General features: G+C 54.1%; 2 protein-coding genes across 2 annotated transcripts in view; both read left to right on the top strand.

Moving 5' to 3' along the window:
* Nucleotides 1-14755, top strand: part of FBXO42 (F-box protein 42) — a 34724-nt gene extending 19969 nt beyond the window's left edge. The window contains exons 4-9 of the mRNA XM_082493347.1: nucleotides 9685-9838; nucleotides 10897-11007; nucleotides 11285-11381; nucleotides 12440-12496; nucleotides 12974-13090; nucleotides 13245-14755. Coding sequence (XP_082349473.1) covers nucleotides 9685-9838; nucleotides 10897-11007; nucleotides 11285-11381; nucleotides 12440-12496; nucleotides 12974-13090; nucleotides 13245-14342 — 1634 coding nt within the window. The 3' untranslated portion in view covers nucleotides 14343-14755. The remainder of the gene's footprint in view (nucleotides 1-9684; nucleotides 9839-10896; nucleotides 11008-11284; nucleotides 11382-12439; nucleotides 12497-12973; nucleotides 13091-13244) is intronic.
* A 3417-nt stretch (nucleotides 14756-18172) lies between these two features.
* On the top strand, nucleotides 18173-20099 carry CPLANE2 (ciliogenesis and planar polarity effector complex subunit 2). Its single transcript, XM_082493570.1, has 5 exons — nucleotides 18173-18350; nucleotides 18475-18627; nucleotides 18723-18847; nucleotides 18970-19109; nucleotides 19714-20099. The coding sequence occupies exons 1-5, from the start codon at nucleotides 18245-18247 to the stop codon at nucleotides 19940-19942; spliced, it is 753 nt and encodes a 250-aa protein (XP_082349696.1). The 5' UTR covers nucleotides 18173-18244; the 3' UTR covers nucleotides 19943-20099.
* Nucleotides 20100-21217: the final 1118 nt, after the last annotated feature.

The raw sequence follows: 21217 nt of genomic DNA, 5'->3' as shown, positions 1-21217 counted from the left end.
TAGGAATATGTCGTGGGGGGAATACGGAGGGGAAAATGCAACAGAGGAGGCTGGGAGAGAAGTGGCTTGAAAGGAAATGGACGTTTAAGTGATGACTCTTGACCAGGGAATGGAGCGATAGGATGAGGGGGAATAGTTTTAAACAGAGAGAGGGGAGATGGAGATTAGGTATTAGGAAGAAATTCTTGTCTGTGAGGGTGGTGCAGCACTGGCCCAGGTTGCCCCGAGAAGCTGTGGCTGCCCCATCCCTGGAGGTGTTCAAGGCCAGGTTGGACAGGGCTTGGAGCAACCTGGGCTGGTGGGAAGTGTCCCTGCCCAGGGCAGGGGGGTGGGACTGGAAGAGCTTTAAGGTCCCTTCCAACCCAAACCACTCTATGATTCTATGATCTTGCCTTTTAGGTCCAGGGACTTGCAGTTCTCTTGTAGGCAAGGGAAGAGCTGAGCATCTGTATGCTGGTGCAGAAATGGAGTCAGGCAGGAGGAGATCCCATGCCTCTGTTCATCCTTGAGCCCATGGGTTTGTTTTAGTCTGTAGGATTCTGGATCTCTTTCATTGAGATCCCTGATACGGAAGGCCTGGGGCTCTGTGTAGGCTGTAGTCATGACAGCCCTGGTTGTCCTTCCCTTCCCCGTTGCACTCCACAGCTCGCTGGCTCTCACCCTGCCTTGCTTATGTTCGAAAGGAGACACCCAGCTGGTCAAAGAGCTGCCAGGAAGTTTTTGGGAGTGCTTGCTCACATGGGAGCTGACAACCTTGCCATGGTAAAACCAACAATCCTGCGCATCTACCAGAGCAAGAGACATGATAAGGAATGGGTTTGGTGATGCTGTTGCCTCCTGGATGATGAGAGGGAGAGGCATTTCTTCAGGATTTTAAATCTGCCCGTACGACATTCATCTCTCCAGAAATTTTCTTGTGTCTCTCTGCATGGAGCAGCCCTTCTTAAGATGCTATCGGCATGGATCGAGCAGAAAGGCATGAAAAATAGCTTGTTGCTTTAAACTTGTCGGATTTAGATTCTCGGAGAGAAGCTCCCTGGGTGCAGATCCCTCCAGAGATTAATGGAGGAATTTTTCCCACTGTTGCCTTTATCGGCCTCTGTGATGGATACGGAGAATTTTTAGCCTGAATCCCCATTTGCGACGCACAAAGGTAGCCTCGAGCAGGGACGGGGCGCCTGGCTGGCGAGGGCTGGCTGATGCATGCCGCTTCTCAGCATCGTGGGTAGTACGTGCTCATTTTAAATGTGACCCCAGGCCATCTGAAAATACTGCTGACAAACGTGCTGTACCAAAATTGGGGAAAACTATTTGCAGCCCTGTTGGTAAATAAGAAGTCTGTGATTTGCAAAAATAGGTTCCTGGGGTTGGGAGTCCTTATATAGACAAGTAAATAGTTGTGTCTCGGTGGTGCTGAGCATCCGGTAGCTCTTGATGAGTTTGGGAACTTCTGAAGGTCTCGCCCATCTGAGATTTTGGGTACCTGCTGTTGAAATGATGTGTAGAAATCTCTCTCCTGCGGTACTCCTGCCTGCGCTTCGGAAAGCCAGCGCTTGGAGAACGGTTTGCTTTTTAATGGTCTCAAAGTGCAAGCCTGTAATCTCTCAAACCGGTACTTCCCTAAGCAGAAGTTAGGGTTGATTTTGCAAGAGTTTTTTTTACTATGAGGATTATTTTTTTTTTTCCTTTCAGGGGTCTGAGTTTTTTTTCCTGACGCTTGATTCCGCAGCCCTGCGGAGAATTTAATGTCTTGCAGATATCTGCTTGTCCGAGTTTGGCTGACTGGAGGCCAAAGGTATTTGCAAGCTGTCGGGAGGCTGTGAAAGCAGCCAAGGCATCTGTGAAACCTTCTATTTTATTTCCTTTTCAGGAAAGAAGGCTTGAAAATACGCAAACGGGCGCCCCAGCCACACATACTGGTTGTTTACATTGGTGTTGTCTCAGATATAATTAATGCCTTGCACCAGAGAGGAAGCTGATAGCCTGAACCGGCTCCTGCCTGAGGCTGATGCCGTCATCCCGGATGCCGCCCTGAGCGAGAGGCGCAGGAGGTACCGAGGTGTGATGGAGGTTTCTCTGACCACGAGCTCCCCCGGGCATTTTATATCGAGTTCTTTCTTTTCTCAAGTCTGTTACCTGCCGAGGAGGGAAGGCTTTGTACCTTCACCTGCGGGGGGCAGCTCCATTTTTGGGGTCAGTGAAGTAAAACCCCGCTATCCCGTGGCTTAGAGAAGTCTTGTCAGCTGGGAAGGAGCTTCCAGGAGCCTTGGGAAAGGTCCTGCTGGGAGGCTTCGGGCAGGCTGTGCTGACACCTATCGGCAAGAGCTCCTTCCAAGGCCTCCCAGCCAGCGGGCGCGCATCCCGACTGGAGGTTTTCCTTCTTTAAGCTGATGCTGTTGATGTGCCTTTGCCTTAAGGACCCTCTCCACCGAGATTACAGATGTAATACTCAAGATTGAATACGCAATATTCGTTTTACAGTATATACCTAGCCAGCGTGACGTGCTTTCAGGCTGCGAGCACTTAAAGAGTCTTTGATTTTTATATCTTTCCTGAAAGCATCTGCTGTAAAATCTCCTTAAAGCTGGTAGGCATGCGGAATGACGAAGCGCTAGCTCATGCTTGTCTGCAGTCCAAAAGGTGAATGTTTATTCCTGACATGAAATATTTAGCGAGTTTGGCATTAAGCGCTGGATTTACGGGAACGAGGGAGAAAAGCGTGCTCCTTGCCTGAAGAAAGGGCAGCAGAGGAACCGATGGCTTGAAAATGAAAATAAGGGGGAAGACAGCAAGTGAGGGAGGAGCTGGTTAAAAGGGAGACGTAAAGAGCTGGACTGAATATCCCTTTGGGTGTTGTACTGGGGTTTTTCTGTAGGTAGATGTTGGGTTTTCAGTAAGTAGCTGCGTTTTCCTTGCAGCAAACTTTGAGACCAGCATAGCCCCACTATTCCCAACGCTGAGCTTTTTACACTTTAGTCGAGTAAACTTTTCTGGCTGTGCCCACAGGATGTTCTTTAAGGGTTTTCTAGCCCTGTGGTAGCTGTAACCTCACCAAATTACACATCAGCCGTTTCCTGAAACGCTGGTAATTTGGGGGTTCTCTGTCTGAAATGCCTCCGCTGCCTTCCCTCGTGCTGCGGCAAACAAAACGGGAGCGTGACTTGAGCGAAAAGTGTGGAGCTCAGCAGAGCCGGGGCACGCTCCTCTGCTAACCCACACATACCTCGGTCCCTTCCCTACAATTATCCGCTTATTATGGCGTTGTGTAGTCTGATACAGCAATTTCCATCCCTCCGTTTGCCTCCTGGAGGGAAGACAAGTCGCAGGAGCTGATCAACCCTTTCTCTCCAAGCGTTGAGCTCTTTAATTAAGCATCGGAGCAGTTTTGTGTAGGATGTCAGACTGTTACTCAAATCACTTGAAAGTCTGCAGGGTATCACTTAAGCGGGGGGGGGGGGAGGTGGAAACAAGTACTAAAGCAGAGAAAGGTGGATCGCTGGCTGGCGTTTTGATTCCACCCACCTAGAGGGAAAAGCAGCTTTTGCAACAGTGGCACCCTTTACCGCAGGGCCAAATTTGCATTTCCCAAAAACCCGGTGAGATGATTGCGAAGGGGAATACGGGGTGACCTCACCGTGAGGAGTACTCGGCACCTTGGAGCGATGCTGCCGGTGAGAAACGCTCAGGATGGACCTTAATAAAACCTCTCCTGCAGCATCGAGGCGCATTAATCGCAGCGATCCTCGTTTGCAGCTATTAAGAGAATAAGGGGGGCAAAGCCCCGGGAGATTCTGGCGCTCTTATCTCGTAGCTGTTTGCTCAACTTGCTGCATAAGGACATTTTTGCCATGCATTAGTACAGAGTGACTCAGTAATCCTGTTGCAGAGGGTTCAGAGGGCACTGCCTCTCCTTTTCAACAGCTTTATCGGGCTCCGAGTCGCAGCATGTAGGAATTTCCTGGGTTAAAAAAAAAAAAAAATAAAAAAAAAAAATAATAAAATGACTGTGACATTGCAAAAGCTTAGAGGTGACTTATCCTCCCCCGTGGGGATTTCTGCCTCCACCTTGTAAAGATTGCAAGGAACCAGACCTGTGGTTCAATGCCGTGGGTTTGACTGGGCTTGTACCGTAAGCCTGTGTCATAGCAGGGTGGCAATTCAACACTGAGAGCACAGCGGAAACTTGTTCCGTGTGGAAACATCAGGGGGGCTGCTGGGGTTTGGTTACATACCCCCCTAACTTGCCAAAAAAAACCCCAAACCTCTGCAATGGTGAGCGGATATTTTTGTGCACTACCTCAGAGGTATTCTGCAGGTAGCAGATGTATGTGCCCGCAAAAGTTTTATCTCCCTGTTGGGGAGACAAATCAGATCTTGTCCAGTTTTTTCTTTTTTTTTTTTTTTTCTCTTGCAAAGCTGAATTCCTGTCTGCTTCCGAGCAAGGAATTTTTTTTTTTTTTTTGAGCCAGATTTGAGGGAACACTAAATCTTCTGTGGCTTTGGTAAGGGAAGATGATACTTGCCTGGTTCTTAAAGGCTTTAAAGTTTAGGCGGACCCAGTCAAGGCCAGTCTTGAAAACGTTGGTAATCCCAATGCCCTGTTTTGAACATCTCAGAGAGAAAAACAGGTGAATGTCGGATGCTGGATCCGAGGCAGCAGACCAGCGAGTCCTAAATGTTGGGGTTTGACTTAGGGAAAGATGGGCAACGTGCCACGGAGTCATCCGCAGTTTTCATAGGAGCTCTCCTTTGGCGTCTCCCAAATCCGATGCTAATGCTGGGATTGCCGGGATGCGCATCCTCTGCTGATCACGTCGTGTTCTGGCTTCTGGACCGCTGCTCCCTGGCTTGTTGTTTTCCCCTTGTGAAACCTCACGAACTGCTGGCAGGGGAAAAGCTTTCAGGCGAATCTGCAGACTGCTGTGGAAAAATCCCGGCTGGCCTGGGAAGCGGAGGGATTTATTATTTTTTCCTTCTCTGGTTTCCCTTCCCATTGAAGGGGGAAAACTTGGGGGTTTCGTGCTCTCATGGGAGTTTGGGATGGACTTCTGCGTGATGGAGTGTAGTAGAGGTAATCCCTCGGCTGGGGTAGGTGGTGGTGCTGGGGTGGATGAGGTCTCCAGGTTTGACTTGATGTGATTTGACATCTTTAAATCTCTGACAGCCTAAAAGCTGGGCTCGTAAATCCGGACTGAGCGTCAGGACTCAGCTGCTGCCGGTCAGTCGGAGGTGACACAGGAGGTTTCCCCCTCTGCCAAGCCATCGAGGAGAACACAAGCTCTCCACATTGCAGGCAGCTCTCCGAGAGAGGTACACGATTTAAACCAGCAACGGGAGAGCCAACTCCTCCTGCGAGGAAAGGCCTGAGACAGGGCTGTTGGAAATCAAGAGTGCAGTAGGTCCGTGCCATGCTTTTAGCCTCATTTCTGCTGTGACATCCAACATGGGTCAATTGAGGTTTTTACCCCCTTCTTAAAAAGAATTTGCTTTTTACCACTTCTTTTTGAGTCTCCCTCAGCCACACAGGCTCCTCGGGGTGAAATCCTGCAAAACTACTTCTTCTGCAGGTGGGCTATACTGAAACGCTCCGACTTGGCAGAGGTACAAACCATTTGGGAAACACCAGCGCTGGCCACCAGCAAATGATGTTTTTCATACCTGACTACACAGGTTCAGCATCTCCCTCTGGCTTTTTCTTTGGGATTATAATGTGCTCTGCTGATAACGTACCCACCAAATTAAGCGCGTCCTTGTGATGGGACATAATTTGTTGAACAAATGTAATTTGTTGGCAGCGGCCGTGTTTCCAGCGTGGTTTGAGCCACGGCGGAGCAGGAGCATCATCTTGCCTCTTTTTTTTTTTTTTTTTTTGCTGGTGCAGGTAGTGGCTGTTAGCCGCGAGCCCTTCCCGGGGATGGTTTCCTACACCTTTGGTGTGCAGATTGCGGGCGGCTTTTGAACCTTGGGAGCTTGGCTGCCTTTGCGCATTGAAATCCACTGGCTGCTGGATGAGCTGGCTTTAATTCCTTGGCTTTGAAATTGGAAACACGGCTGTGGGCCTGTTTTTGTTTGTCCTGGCTTTTCAAATAAATCGAATCAACTGGCAATGACTCCAATCAGCTCACTGGAGTTGTGGGGAGAATAGCATAGTCTGTAGCTGGAGCTAAGGCAGCTTGGAAAACCCATCAGATCCAGCAATAATGGCCCCCAGTTATTCTTAGTACCTCTCATCTCGTCTATCTCCAGAAAGCTTAGTCTGCTGTAATGAAATTCCCCAAAAACATATCCCCTTGATACAACCCCTGAACTCTTTCCATACCTTAACCTCCCCCCCCCCTTCCAAGCCGGTACAAACCCTTGGCTCCGCTCCAGCTCGTCTCTCTTGCAATATTCTCCCAAACGATATTGATCTGACCAACCCTTTCATCTGGGTGATCCCATCAAATCAGGCACCGCCTGACTTATTCCCCCCCACCACCTTCATTTTTATTTCTAGCTCCACTTGATAGTCGTTTTTAGAGTCGTTAGGTAAAAGGCTGGTCTGGAACTTCGTGTTACACGTGCCCTTACGGCCAGGCTTTTCTTTCGTGGCCGCTGATCTCTGCGCGTGCTGCTCCCGTTGCATTAGAGAGCTGAATAAATGGGCTTTAAAAAAATGCTTATAAGGACAGATCCTAAATAGATAGCATCCAGAGCTTGTGTCGGGAGGGATCAGAGGCTGGCATTTCTCTTCCAAACATCCGTGGAAGCCAGAGATCTTTGTTTGTTTGTTTTTTGAAAAGTATGTATCTGCTTTGCGAGCCAGGAAAATCCATCAACTGGAGGGGGGAAAAAAAAAAAAAAAATAGCTCGGACCAGCTTTAAGCTGCTCATCCCGACTGAATAAACAGCATCAGCTGTAAAGAGATGTTGCCTTCTATGTTTAGGGGTAGTTAGTTGTGCTACACTCTGTGCACTTGGATTTTTATCCCCAAGGAAAGATAATCTGATACGGGGCTGGATGGTGTTATCAGGGTGTGGAGCTTAGAAACCCAGCCAGGAAGAGTCCTCTCTGCGTTCTCCATCAGCCCTGACCAAGGGAGCAGTTGAAACCAGTGCAATTAGCTAACGATGTTCTTCTGCTGGCACTTCAGTCTGGTGGCGAGGAACAGAAGCCGTTTCATTAGCAAAAATGTAATCCTGGAGAGGAAGAAGCCCTCCCATGTCAAGTATGTTCCTGCAAGTCTTTGAAACGCCGCTCTCGGAGCTTGGACTTTGAGCAGGTCGTTACGGGGCCCCACGTAATTGAGCCGTGTCCCTTTGATGTCCCTGCTGCCTTCGTCCCTTCGCTCCTCCGCATACTTGAGACCTGAAGTCACAAAGGCTGCCGGTCGCCTTCCCCCTTCGCCTGGGCAGGGCAGGCGTTGCTCTACCTCCCTCGAGATGCTCCTGACCCTCCCGGAGAGGGTGGCGGCAGCACCCGGCAGCTCTCCTCTGCTTTAGAGATAAGTGCTATTAATTCTCCAGGTTTCAGCCGCTCTCTGCCCCGCGTATTTCTGCTCCAACTCAAGATTGCTGAAGCTCTCTCTGGTACGACAAGCTTGTGGTGCGTCTCGCGCATCCGTAGATATCCCAACTGTCTGGTTGGAAGAGGCTTTGAGAAGCCAAATCTTCCTTTGACTTGTAAAATTCAGAATTACTTTTTTTTCCTGCATTGCAGAATGAAACTCCGCTCATTTACACCTGTACAACATCCAATAACAGGCAAAGCTTCCTGAAAAACCAGGGCTAGCCTTTGCCCTGGGCTGTTTACACGTTGTTGACTCATTTGGGAACCGTCTCGGTGTCTGAGGCTGGGGTTGACCTTCAGGTTGCAGCAGCAGGAGGGTGGCTTTTCTCACTCTGCACCATCCCAGGCCTTGCTGAGCAAAGTACCGATCTGTTTCTCCATCCTGGGATGACCAGCTAACCCTTTTGGTTTAAAAATAACCCCATTTAAACCCAGCACCTTTCACCCCATGCCGCCTCGTGGCATCCTCGATGGAGAAGCCCAGCCCGCCCATTCCCTGCAAGTCGGGTCGAAATGTTTCTAGCAGTCTAGTTTGCGATGCTGAGCTCGGGAAAGCAACTTTACGCTCTGCCAGGGAAATATTTCGGCTGGAAACCTGCTGGTGTGAATTAATGAATTGCACACAGCCACAGAACGAGCCAGGAAAACTGGAATTTGGGAACAAAGAGTAACCAAATGTGACCCTCTTCTGGCGCTCTCGTCTGTAAGGAGAACTCGGGTATAGCTCTGGCCACGTTATATATGTGCCCCAGCACAAAAATTGTTTCCTACATGACTTTAATCCCTTTTTCCCCATACCCATATACCTGAGAGCAGCAGCAAAATGTATTTTTTTTCCCTGGAGAAAGGCTCGGGGACCCTCTGGCCATCTCCTCTGCGTCTGGCTGGGGGTTGATTTTTGTCTGAGCTCTTCCCACTCACCACCTGGAACCCATCGCAATCAAATTGCTTTTCTCAGCTGCAACATCTTAAAATAGCCGCTCTGGTTTCTTTTAAAAATAGTCTGGGTTCTGCGTGTCATTACCTGCTAAAAATGTTTCTCAAAAGTCCTATTAGGACATTGGAGGAGAGAGGTCGGTTTGGTGTACCGGCCTTTTTGGAGAGGGTGACGGTGCTTCTGCGGCCACGTGCGCAGCCTTTGCCCTTGAGCTGCCCCCGATTCCCACTGCTGGGCACGCGCATCCGTGGGGTTTTTTGGGGGTGATGTATTAATAATTATTTTGAAAGTGTGACTGCAGAGGTGGAGGAATCTGCCGGGTGCTGGTGACGGCTGTGGGAAGGAGGATGCTCGGACGCGTCAGCCCTGGCTTTAGCTTTTCCTGGGAAGCCAATTCAGCGCCTAACGCATCCGCGAGGTAGTGACACAGCACTGGCAGGCGCTGGGGTCGTAACAGAGCAGCTGTAGGTTGAGAGGTGAGCTTGGCGCTTCGCTGTGCCGCAGGAAAGCTTGCGGCATGCACGGCATTTTCTGAGCGCAGCAAATCGTGACGGCACCGAGCCCAAGAGGTCGCCTCGTCGTGTTTGCCCAGGTCCTACCCAGGAGGCCCCTGGCCCCTGCGGAGCCTTTTGAACCTCAAACAAGCCAAGCAAAAAGTCTCTTAAATTTTTAGAGGAGCGCTTCATTCTGCAGATTCAGAGAGAGAGTGTTAATTCACACAGCAAAGCGTTTAGGGTTTAATCTTGCCACTTCGCAAAAAAACGGGTTCGGTGCTTGAGTACCCAAGCGATCTACCACGAGCAACGCCGGATGCGTTAGAATTGGTATTCGTTCTCCCTCCTTCCTTGGGGAGAAGTTACTAGGTATTTGGAAGTAATTATTGCTTTTATTCAGTGCTAAAGCAGTAATTTCAAGGGATATGTTAGAAAGCTAGCAATTTCCTGCCAGTGAGTGACAGATGTTTTGCCATACATGAGATGTGCTTTCAGGCTCCTACTAATTACGATGACACAAATTGGCAGTCGTTTTCTTCCCAGGCTCCCAACTCTAATTTTGCCTTCTTTTCTGCTGTTTTATTATTTCTTTTTTTCCAAAGGTGGACTCTCCGTGTTGTCGCACTTCAGTAAAACTGATGCGAGGTTCGGCGGCTGTATCCGAGCGTGGTTTCCTAACCTTCTCCTTCTCTATCCCTGCCCAGGTTCATACCCCTCGCCCAAGGCTGGTGCCACGCTGGTGGTCTACAAGGACTTGCTTGTGCTGTTCGGTGGGTGGACGCGGCCGAGCCCTTACCCTCTGCATCAGCCAGAGAGGTTCTTTGATGAAATCCATACATACTCACCCTCCAAAAACTGGTAAGGGCACATCTGGATACGAAGCCCAGGCTTTGATCCTGGAAAAATGTGTCTGTAATGCAGCCGGAGGAATGCCGGAGGGTGTCTCTCCGAGCCCGCCTGGGAAGCTCTGCACGGTCCTGGTTTCCTAGATGTGCGTAATCCTGGTGTGTCTGTGATGCTCTTACTGAAACCGAAAAAAAAAAAAAAAATCCCCAAAAACACAAGAGCACAGTGGAGATGTGGGCTCCAATGGTGCTGTTGGGCACCTCTTGGATGGTGGTTGCTTCCGTACAGCTCTCGAATCATACCTAAAATATGCCAGACTCTCCAAGTGTTCCCATCCAGCCAGGTGGGAAATCTGGATGTGAATCTTTCAAGCGTGTAATCGATTTGGCCGTGAGCGGTGAGGTCTTTCTGAGGAAAGGAGGAGATAAAGCCTTAACTCCTGGAGGTCTTGCTTTTAGCGATGGTCCAAAACTCAAAGCTCCTGTGGCCCTCCAAGGGAGACGCAATAAATCGGGTATCTGCACTGCTTCAGCGAGCTCTTTGCCTTTAAAGCTCCTGGGCTGTTAATAAAGTATCCAGCAGTGACCGTGGAGGTGGCAGGAATTTTCCTTTCTGCTTTAAAACACCGTTCAGCTGGTTTTCAGACCAGGCTTTCTCACTGATACTTGTGTGTGAGAAAGGAGCGAATGCTGTGTCAAAGCGGCGATGGTTCCTGCTCCCCTTTCATTGAGAACTTTTCATCATCAAAAGTGTCAATTATCCAATGCACTTTTGGGCAGTGTCGTTAGAACGCTGTAATTAAACCGCGTTGGAAATAATTCAGGGCAAACTTAATTGAAAGGGGCAATATTTCCAACTTGGCCTTGTGACTTTGTCATGCTTTAAAAATGTTTAGCGCATTAGTATTTCTAATTAGTTTCATTATTATTTGGATCTTTGGAGGTTTTCCCTGAGGTTTTCCTCTGTAAAATGTTCTTGAGGACTTTGACGGCCCCCGGGATTTTTCGTTTTGCCATTCATCCAGCGCTTTCCTTTCCGACCCAATGGTGAATGTCTTTCTCTTCCCCCAGGTGGAACTGCATCGTGACCACCCATGGCCCCCCTCCCATGGCAGGACACTCCTCCTGTGTCATCGAAGACAAAATGATCGTCTTTGGGGGTTCGCTAGGATCTCGGCAAATGTAAGTCTGGGGTGAGGGTGTCTGACAAGTGCTCCTGCAAGCAGGGAGTGTGTTGTGGTGGTCCTGGGGTAGCTCACAGCATTTCGGAGGGAAATCTCCGCAGGATTTTGGAGCCCATGGGCTGCCTTAGGGCACATTTCGCATCTTGTGCCGAATCCCCTCGAGGCTCCAGCCTGCGGAGAACCCAGTTTTGCCATAAAACTCTGCCCTGAACCCATGTTTCAAGTGCCCAGAGGGCCTGGTTGTATCATCAATGCTTTTTCTCTCGTCCTTGCAGGAGCAATGACGTCTGGGTGCTGGATCTCGAGCAGTGGGCTTGGTCCAAGCCCAACATCTCTGGGCCCAGCCCTCACCCGCGAGGTGGCCAGTCCCAGGTGAGCTCTCCTTCACTAGCTCGGCTCCCCAGCACCGACACAAGCTGCCAAAGATAAACCAGACACGGCTTAATTTCCAGCTTCCAGGCAGCTCTCAGCAGGTCGCCCGAAAGCTAGCGCCCGATTTCCAAGTTATCTTTGCAGCCTTTGCCCAACGGGCCCGTGTTTTCTCCAGCCATCTGTTCTGTGAGGGTGCGCTTTTAATCTCCCTGACGCTCAGGCAGGTACCGTGCCGTGTCTTGCACATGACTCAGAACTCTAATGAGCGTTTCTAGAAAACAAATTGCTGTTTTCTCCCGGTGATCGTTCCCCGTGGCATTTAAGATCAATGAAGTGTTATCACAAGCTGGTTTGGCTCGGGGCCCTTTTGATTGCTCCGCTCTCCTGATTCTCAGTTCGAGTGACTCTGTGTTGTACCTGCTCAAAGCACAGGTCTGGCAGCGCCTGTTTTATTGCCTGCCTGGGACAGGGAGCTCGTAGGAGTCACCCAGCTCGATGCAGGTGTCTCCATCGCAGCTGGCATCCCTGCCTTCCCTTTATGGTGCCCAGTGGTTCCCAGCGTGCGGTTCATCTCAGCAGGGCATCCGGAAGAGATAAGATGGATCGTGCTTGAAAGTTCCTTTCTCTCCATCCACTGGAAAAGGAGACTAAGGGACTATCTCGCCCACCACCAGCGTCTAACAAGTATTGCTGCAAGCATGTGCCCTCCCAGACAATCCTTCCACCTTCTCCCTGATTTGAAGAGGGGTGTCGAGTCCCTTGCTGTTTGGCTCGGCTTCAGGAAGGGTAATTGCTCTCCTCTGTAAGAGGAACTGGTTTACGAGTTGTTTGGGACAAGGCAGCGGGGTGAACCCTGCATCCCACTTTGCCTTGGGCCCAGCAAAACCGGCTCTCCATCCCAGCTCTGCTTCTCATCCCGGGTCGGACAAAATTCGGCAGTGTCTGTGTGGCTGAGAAGCCGTAACCTGGCTCTGCCTGCACTGGGAGGCCTTGCCGAAAGCGCTGGGGGCTGCTTTGCATCCTTCTGCGTCTGAAACGTTCTTCTTTGTCTCTTCCAGATCGTAATAGACAACGAAACCATTTTAATCCTGGGTGGCTGTGGCGGTCCCAATGCAGTAAGTATCCTGGGGGGAGCATGGGCATGAACTGCACGCACCTCACTGTAGTTTTAAGTTCTGGGTGCTGGACTGGGGAGAGGGAGTACTCTGCGCGTTACCCAGGTGGCATTTTATCCTGCAAATCTGGGCACCCACGCAGTAGATAATCCAAAGAAGCTGTCTAGCTATTGCTAGAGCTGCTTTAATTAATAAAAAAGCACCCTAGGCACTATCTGGGCAACTCACAAAGTTAATTGAGCCTTGGAAGAATGAGCCCTGATTTTATATTGGGGTAGAAGATGGAGATGAAGGGATTTGTCCATGGCCAGAGTAGGGTGTAGTCATTCCAGGGCGGTCAGGTCCTGATCTGGGTCACCGTTCCTCTGTCTGCAGCAGCAAAGCACCGCTCCTCCCTCTGATGGGACGATCTCAGCAGCAAGCCAGGCTCCTAAATCTCAAACCGGGCTTCTAAATCTGTTACGCTTGTCTTCACAGCTGTTTAAAGATGCCTGGTTACTGCACATGCACGCGAATCCCTGGACGTGGCAGCCGCTGAAGGTGGAGAACGAAGACCACGGAGCCCCGGAGCTGTGGTGCCATCCTGCCTGCAAGGTATGGGCACGGTGGGCTCTCTGCTCTCTCATATACATCCATTGATCTTTATTGCCTGCCCAGGATGCTCCATACCCCCTTATTTTTCCCCCAGTACAGCGCAAGGTGTCATCCTGCTGTTTGTAACCTCTTATCTCCCCTTCTCCTCTTCCAGGTGGGACAGTGCGTTGTGGTTTTTAGCCAAGCTCCCAGCGGGAGAGCCCCGCTGAGTCCCAGCTTGAACTCTCGCCCCTCTCCCATCAGCGCCACGCCGCCCGCCCTGGTCCCCGAAACGCGGGAATACCGCTCTCAATCTCCTGTCAGGAACACGGACGAAGCTCCCTGCGTCAACGGCCGCTGGGGCACTTTGCGACCCAGAGCGCAGCGGCAAACCCCTTCGGGATCCCGGGAAGGCAGCCTCTCCCCAGCAAGAGGGGACAGTTCCCCTGTACTCAACGGTGGGAGTTTATCACCCGGAGCCACGGCGGCCGGCGGTGCCTCCTTGGACAGCCCCGTGCAGCTCGTATCGCCCAGCACGCCTTCCGCGGCTGAAGGATACGACCTAAAAGTGGGGCTCGCCCTGGCGCCGCGACGAGGATCACTGCCGGAGCAGAAAGACCTGCGTTTGGGATCCGTCGACTTGAGCTGGGATCAGAAACCGGCTTCCATCATCTGCCAGATGGACGGTGTGGAGGGCAGGACAGTCGGCGCGAGCGTGAGGAACCCCCCCGAGCAAACCAACGGCATCCACACGCCTCCCCACGTCGCCAGCTCCCTCCCGGGGGCCGTCTCTCCCGGTGCGCTCCGGAGGAGTTTGGAGGCCGTCAAAGCCCTCTCTTCCAAAGCCTCCTCGGCTTCTGCGGCGTTGAGCCCTCCGCTGGCTTCTTCCCCGGGGTCCCCGGGTGCCGAGACGGGCTCGGCAGCGCGTCCGGGCTCTACGCAAGGCGACGGCCATTCCTTACCTCCCATCGCCCGCCGCCTGGGCCACCACCCTCCCCAATCCCTCAACGTGGGGAAGCCTTTATACCAGAGCATGAACTGCAAACCCATGCAGATGTACGTGCTGGACATTAAAGACACCAAGGAAAAAGGACGAGTCAAATGGAAAGTGTTCAACAGCAGTTCGGTGGTGGGACCGCCCGAAACCAGTTTACACACGGTGGTGCAAGGCAGAGGGGAGTTAATCATATTCGGTGGCCTCATGGACAAGAAACAAAACGTGAAATACTATCCCAAAACAAATGCCTTGTACTTTGTGCGAGCAAAAAGATAATGTGGCCCGAGCCCTTCGCCGCCATCCACCTTCTCCCCTCCCTTTCCGCGGCTCTTCCCTCTCCTTTCCAAGCCCTTACTCTGTCACGCAGGCGTTCAAACTGTGAATTAGGGAGTGAGAAACCAATAAAGTCTCAAGAAAAACCTCCAGCGCTGCCCAGCCGGTTCCCGGTAAGACCCCAGTTAAGCGAATCGTGTTTACAGGCGGGGAAGGACCCGCGCCGCCGTGATCCAAGCCAAGGATTTGGGGGTGAGCAGGTAGGGAAATCCGCCATCCGGTATCCTCTTGAGGTTGGTGTTTATTTTCCGGGGGTTTGAGAGGCTTCGTGTCTCTCCAAAACTCCTCGTGGGACGTGGGTAAAAGCGGGTTTATACGAACAAACCAAATACCGGCAGGCAGGAGGCTTGTCGGCTTGCCCGCATTCAATATTTCCGTGCTTGACTCCGTAAGGAGAACCACAGCAATACCCCACCAGGAAGGAATCTTCCAGCGCTGCAAACCTTTGCTCGACACAAACACGATGCCTTTTTTTTTTTTCTGCCTCTCACCCCTTTGACCTGCCGCTCTCGTTCCTGTCCTCCGTACAGGACCGTAAGAAGGAAGAAAGAGACAGGTTTTTTGCGTCAAAATGCCAAAAATATTAAGAATTAGCCGGGTGTTAGCATCCCCCTCTCCCTGCCCTGTGCTGCATCAGGCTTCAGGATCAGCCCTGATCCCTCCTGATTGGAAAAACAAAACAAAAAAAAAAAAAAACCCATACCATTTACTCTCAAAATCCCATTATTTCCCCAAAACTGAGAAATCTGGCTGCCCATTCCCTTCTAGACTTGACGGTTTCGGTTCACTCAACAGCCCAAACCTGTTCAAGGCTGAACCAGCACCTCGTAGCCTGGGAACAGGGTTGGGTTTTTTTTTTTTCCAGCCTAAAAGGCTGAATTTTGGTAAATTTGAGGGCATGAGCAGCCTCGGTAGCAGTAACCGCGCCTCATTTTCGCACGTGCCTCCTTCCGCAAAGATTCAAACGACTGAAAATCCAAAGGGATTGAACCTGCGCATCGTTCTGGGATAACCTCCCTCCTTCCCTTCCTCTAGACGATGGGGGCAAAGGAGGGGGAAAAATGGGTGGATTCTGCCAGGTTTTTGGTCACCAACCTCCAGCACCTGAAAAATAGGGAATCCTCCCCAAACCGGCAGCGCCATGATGTGGCCCCTTTTCCTCTCAATTTTTTTTTTTTTTTTTTGGTGGTGGGTTTCCCTCCCCCCCCCCCCCCCTCCCCACTGAGCTTTTTGCCGGTCGGAGCCTTAAATCGCATCCCAGCCGTGGTGGGGACGGGGAGGGTTAGTTTTTATTTTGCTTTGTCTGTGCGGCGTTTCCACCTCTGTAAATAAATCCCTCATTAAATCCAGCCCTTTCCCCCTCCAATCCCAAACCCAGTCGATTTATCCTAAGGGAAGGCAAAATGCAATTTTTACCCCCCGAAAAACCTCAGGAGCACCTAAGGTGATCTAAGAAGTATTTTCTTCTCCCTTTTAAGCGCTTCACTGCGGGGAGGGCGGTCGGGGCTTCGGCATCGATTCCCTCCTCCCCTTTGCATGTCTCTTGTCATCCACCCCCAAAAAAAAAGTCAAAAAAAAAAAAAAAAGGGATGGACAGCAGGTCCTTGGGTTGACATCCCTCGAGGGGTGTTTTCCCAACCTTTACCTAGTCTCTGTCTTCAACCGGTCCCAAAATCTTCTTAAATGACCCCAAACCTGCTGAAGGGGCTGGGGCCATCCCTCCTCCATCCCCATCGGTCGCGGAAAGGCATGTTCTGCGCCGTTAATGATAAATTCATCCCAAATTTTGACACCCCCACTTTCCCCCTGAGCCGCTGGTGCTGTGAGCGAGGTGTGTCATCCCGTTCCCCTTCCCCCCCCCCCCCCCGTCGTTGTCGTCGTCGTCCCGGGCTTGGCCGAGCGTAGGAATGAAAAGCAATTTTCGGTGATATTTAAAATCTTGTGTACATTTTTTTTTTCATTTTTTTTGGGGGGGATGGGGTGTTAATGGATTCCCCCCCCTCCCCATCCTGATGAATTTTTAGCAGTTTAACAAATAAAAAGGAAAAGAAACGGATGGCTGGTCCTTTTGGGGAGGGGGTCGGAGTGGTGGCAGTGCCACGGAGGAAACCCCCCCAGTGGGAGTTTGGGAATGAAAAGGAGGATTTGGGGTCTTACTGGGTAAATAAAGGGCAGTATTTCTACCCGAGGTTGTTAGAGCAATGGGGGGGGGGGAGGGGGGGGAAGGTGGGGCACAAGGCTGGGGGGAGGAATGGGAAGGTTCAGAGAAGGGGGAGAGTGCTGAAAATTGGGGAACCCAACACCTTCCATGGGGATGGGGAGCCCCCAAAGCCTGGCAGTGCTGGAGATGGGGGACCCCAAAGTCTTGCAGTGTCAATAATGAGGGATGGGGACCCCAAAACCTGCTGGGGCTGGAGACTGGAGACCCCAAAGCCCGGCAGTGCTGGAGATGGGGGACCCCAAAGCCCATGGGGCCGCAAATTAGGGACCCCAAAGACTGGTAGTGTCGGTAATTAGGGATGGGGACCCCAAATCCTGCCAGTGCTGGAGACTGGGTACCCTGTATGGGGCAGCAAGGGACACAGGTTGAGCTTCGTGCCAGCCCGGCCATGTGGGGGCTTCCCCCTGGCCCCCAATCACCTACAGGGCTGGAAACCCCATCCCCTATAGGGCCCGGGTCTCCTACAGTTCCCCCCCCCCCTCCCATCCCCTATAGGGCCCGGGTCTCCCCCAGGCACCCCCATCCCCTATAGGGCCCGGGTCTCCTACAGCTCCCACCCCCCCTCCCCTATAGGGCCTGGGTCTCCCCCAGCCCCCCCCCTCCCCCCCCCAATCCGCTATAGGGCCGGAATCTCCCCCAGCCCCTATAGGGGCGGGCTCCGCGCCGCTCCACGTGTCCCCCCTTCCCACCTCCGCGCATGCGCCGCGGCAAAGGAGGCGGGGCGGATGCGAGACCACACCCCCCGCGCTGACCCCATCCCGAGGCGGAAGCAGCCGAGGGGGAGAGGGGGGGCCTTAAAGGGACCGCGGCGGGGGGGGGGGGGGGTGTGACTCCTGGAGGTGGGTGGTGCTGCATCCCCTTTGCATGGTTTGGGGGGCAGAGACCGCATGGGGGGGGGGGTTCAATGACCCCGGGGGAGCGGGGGGGCACAAGGACCCCATGGGAGGATGCTGGGACCGCGGGGGACGCGACAGGGACCGCTGAGGGGGTCAAGAAGGCCCGAGGGGCTTCAAGGAGGCCATGGCGGGGGGTCAGGGGCTCCGAGGGGGGGGCACAGAGACCCCATGGGAGGGTGAGGGGTCACAGGGACTCCATGGAGGGTGCCAGGGACCCCATGGGGGGGGTTGAGGGACCCCGAGGGGGGCAGAGGCCCCATGAGGGGGGGTTATGTCAAGGTCCCCATGAGGGGATTGGAGCACCATAGGGGAGGTCTGGGGGGGCGGGGAGGGGGGATAGGGACCCCATGGGGGGTGCGGTGACCCCGAGGAGGGGGAGGCAGAGACCCCATGAGGGGGTTCAGGTACCTCGGAGGTGGGGGTGGGGGGAGGTCAGGGACCCGGGGGGCGGGGGCACAGGGACCCCATTGGGGGGCGCTGGGCCCCCAGGGGGGGGTGCAGTGACACCGGGGGGGGGGCAGAGGCCCTATGAGGGGGTTCAGGTACCTCGGGGGGGTGGGGGGGGTGTCAGAGACCCCGGGGGTCCAGTGACACTGGGGCGAGGGGGGGGGGGTCCAAAGGGGCCCCCCTGCTACCCCAAGCTGTGGGGTGCAATGACCCTATGGGGGAAAGGGGGGGGGTCTTCCCTTGCACCCCCAGGTTACGGGGTTGGCGGAGGGGGGGTGCTGATGGCGGGGCGGGGGGGCCCGATGCTGGAGCCGGGCTGGCTCCTCTCCCCCGCCGGCCGCCCCTACCGGGACTCCATCCTCCAGAAGAACCAACGGAGAGTTTTCGGTGAGTCCCACACCTTCCCTCTTCCTCCTCCCCCCTCCCAAAAAAAAAAAAAAAAAAAGGGGTGCCAGCACCCCAAAAATCCCTCCATACACCACCCCCTCTCCCCCTGCTTCGCTCCCCCCAGGTCTGCTGGAGCACCCGGTGCTGCCCCCCTCCTTGGCTGCCCCCACCGTCACCTACAAACTCTTCGTGTCCGGCAAGAGCGGCGTGGGCAAGACGGCCTTGGTGGCCACGTTGGCCGGGACCCCCGTGCCCCCTGTCCACCACGAGACCCTGGGTACGTCATGGCGGCGGGGGGGGCGACGGGACACACACTCTCAGCACCCCCGATGTCACCTGGGGGTGACCATATTGTCCTGTCACCTCCTCCAGGCATAGAGGCCACCACCGTCTACTGGCCGGCCAAGCCGCGAGCCAGCGGCCGCCCCGTCATCTTCCAGCTTCATTTTTGGGATTGCGGAGACGGCGCCCTCAAAAAATTTGAGCATCTCCTGCCTGTGAGTCGTGCTGCAGGGGGGGACACACACAAGTTTCAGGGACACACACACACACACACACACATGCACTCGGGACCCCCCCCAGTGATGGTGGCTGTCCCCTCCCCTTCCCTCCCGCCCAGGCTTGTAAGGAGGAAGCGGACGCCATCCTCTTCCTCTTCTCCTTCACCGACCGCTCGTCCTTTGAGGAGCTGCCAGCTCACATGAGCCGGGTGGTCGGCCCTGACGAAGAAAGCCTCGTTAGGGTGGTCGTCGGCACCAAGTATCCTTCTCAGGGAATGAGGGGGTCTTGGGGTGGTGGTGGGGGGGGTGTCTGAATCCCCCCAGAAGCGGGTTTGCACCCCTATGTTTTGCACCGCTTGGCATCTCAGTAGGCTGAGAACGTACACACTTCATCACACTGATGGATTCACCATATCCACCTATTTTTATAGGGTTTTGCCCCCGCACACCCTCCGCCATGAGGGGATTTCTCAGGGTGTTGGTGTGTCCTTTGACCGCGTGTTCCGCCCCCCCCCCCGCCCCAATTGGGTTTGCACCGTCCATATCTCACACCACGCAGTACCTTGGTAGGCTGAGAACGTGCACACTCATCACACCGATGGAATCACAGCATCCATTTATTTTTATGGGGTTTTGCCCTCCCGGGGGGGAATTTCTCAAGTTGTTGGTGTCTCCCCTGACTGTGTCCCTCCCCCCCCCCAAGCAGTTTTGCACCCCACCACTCAATCCCCTGGTAGGCTGAGAACGCGCACACTTCACTACACCAATGGATTAGCAGCTCCCACTTAATTTTAAGGGGTTGGGGGGGATTTTTCAGGATGTTGGTGTTTCCCTTGACCATATGTGTTCCCCCCCTGCCCCAGATTCGACCTCTCCTCGCAGGCGGACGTGACAGAGGGGGACATAACGGCCTTCGAGGGGACCTGGGGGCTGCCGGTGCTGCGGGCGAGCAGCGGGCCGGGGGCTGCAGGGGGGCGCGGGGGGCTGGCCCGGGTCGCCCCCCTCCTCGATGCTCTGGTTGAGAGGCTCTGGCGTCGGGACCAAATCACCGCTGGCGTCGCCCCGGCAGATGAGGGGTCCCCCCCGGCCTGAACCCCACTATTGCGGAGCGGGTTTGGGGGGGCCCCTGCGGCACCGGGGGGCCCTCACCGCAGCCTCTGGGCTCCCTCTGCCATTAAACATTGCTGCCCCCCCCGTGGTGGTTGGGGGGGGAGGGAAAAAGGGGCGTTTTGACCAAAATCTATGTTTCTGCCCCAAAAAGATTCCTGGGTGCACTGGCTTGTCTGATTTGGGGTGCTGGGGGTGGGAGGTGATGGGGGATTTGGGGTGGGGGGTGATGGCTATGGGGGTGCTGGGGGATTTGGGGTGCTGGGGGGTGCTGGGAGTGGAAGGGGGGGTACTGGGGGATTGGGGGTGCTGGGGAGTGATGGGGATTTGAGGCATTGGGGGATTTGGGGTGCTGGGGGTGGGAGGTGATGGGGGATTTGGGGTGGGGGGTGATGGTTATGGGGGTGCTGGGGGATTGGGGGTGCTGGGGAGTTCTGGGGTTCCTAGGGGGTGTTGGGGAATTTGGGGTGCTGCGGGATTTGGGGTGCTGTAGATGCAGCGTTTGGGGTGCTGCTGGACCACAGGGATGGGGTGCTGGGGGATTTGGGGTGTGGGGTTTGGGGTGCTTTGGGGGCATGGGGGTGATGTAGACGCTGGGGGATTTGGGGGGATTTGGGGTGCTGTGGGATTTGGAAGGGGTGGGGGATTTGGGGGTGCTGGGAATGGGGGTGCTGGGGGATTTGGGGTGCTGGGGGATCATGGGGATAGGGGTACTGGGGGGGATTTGGGGTGCTTGGGGATTGATGGGGATGGGGGTGCTGCAGTTGCTGGGGGATTTGGGGTGCTGGGGGCCCAGGGGGTGCTGGGGTGGTGTTGGGGGATTTGGGGTGCTGTGGATGATGCAGGATTTGGGGTGCTGCAGGATCATGGGGGTGGGGGTGCTGGGGTACTGCAGGTGCTGGGGGATTTGGGGTGCTTTGGAGTGATGGGGATTGGGGGGGTGCTGGGGGATTTTGGGGTGCTGGGGGTGGGGGGTGATAGGGATTTGGTGTGCTGGGAGTGGGGGTACTGTGGGATTTGGGGTGCTGGGGGGTGCTCGCGATGGGGGTGCTGCGGATGCTGGGGGGGGGTTGGGGTGCTGGGGGGTGCTATGGATGATGCAGGATTTGGGGAGCTGCAGGATGATGGATGGAGGATTTGGGGGGCTGGGGCTGGGGGTGTTCCGGATGATACCAGATTTGGGGGCCTGGGGGGGCCGATCCAGCCCCCTACCCCTCAAAGCCGGGCCCAGCCCCCCTCCCCGGCACAGCGGAAAACCAG

This window comes from Vanellus vanellus (assembly GCF_965231255.1).
Source record: "Vanellus vanellus genome assembly, chromosome: 20".
Lineage (NCBI taxonomy): Eukaryota > Metazoa > Chordata > Aves > Charadriiformes > Charadriidae > Vanellus > Vanellus vanellus.
The sequence above is the reverse complement of the archived record's forward strand: the minus strand, read 5'-3'. Positions and strand labels throughout refer to the sequence as shown.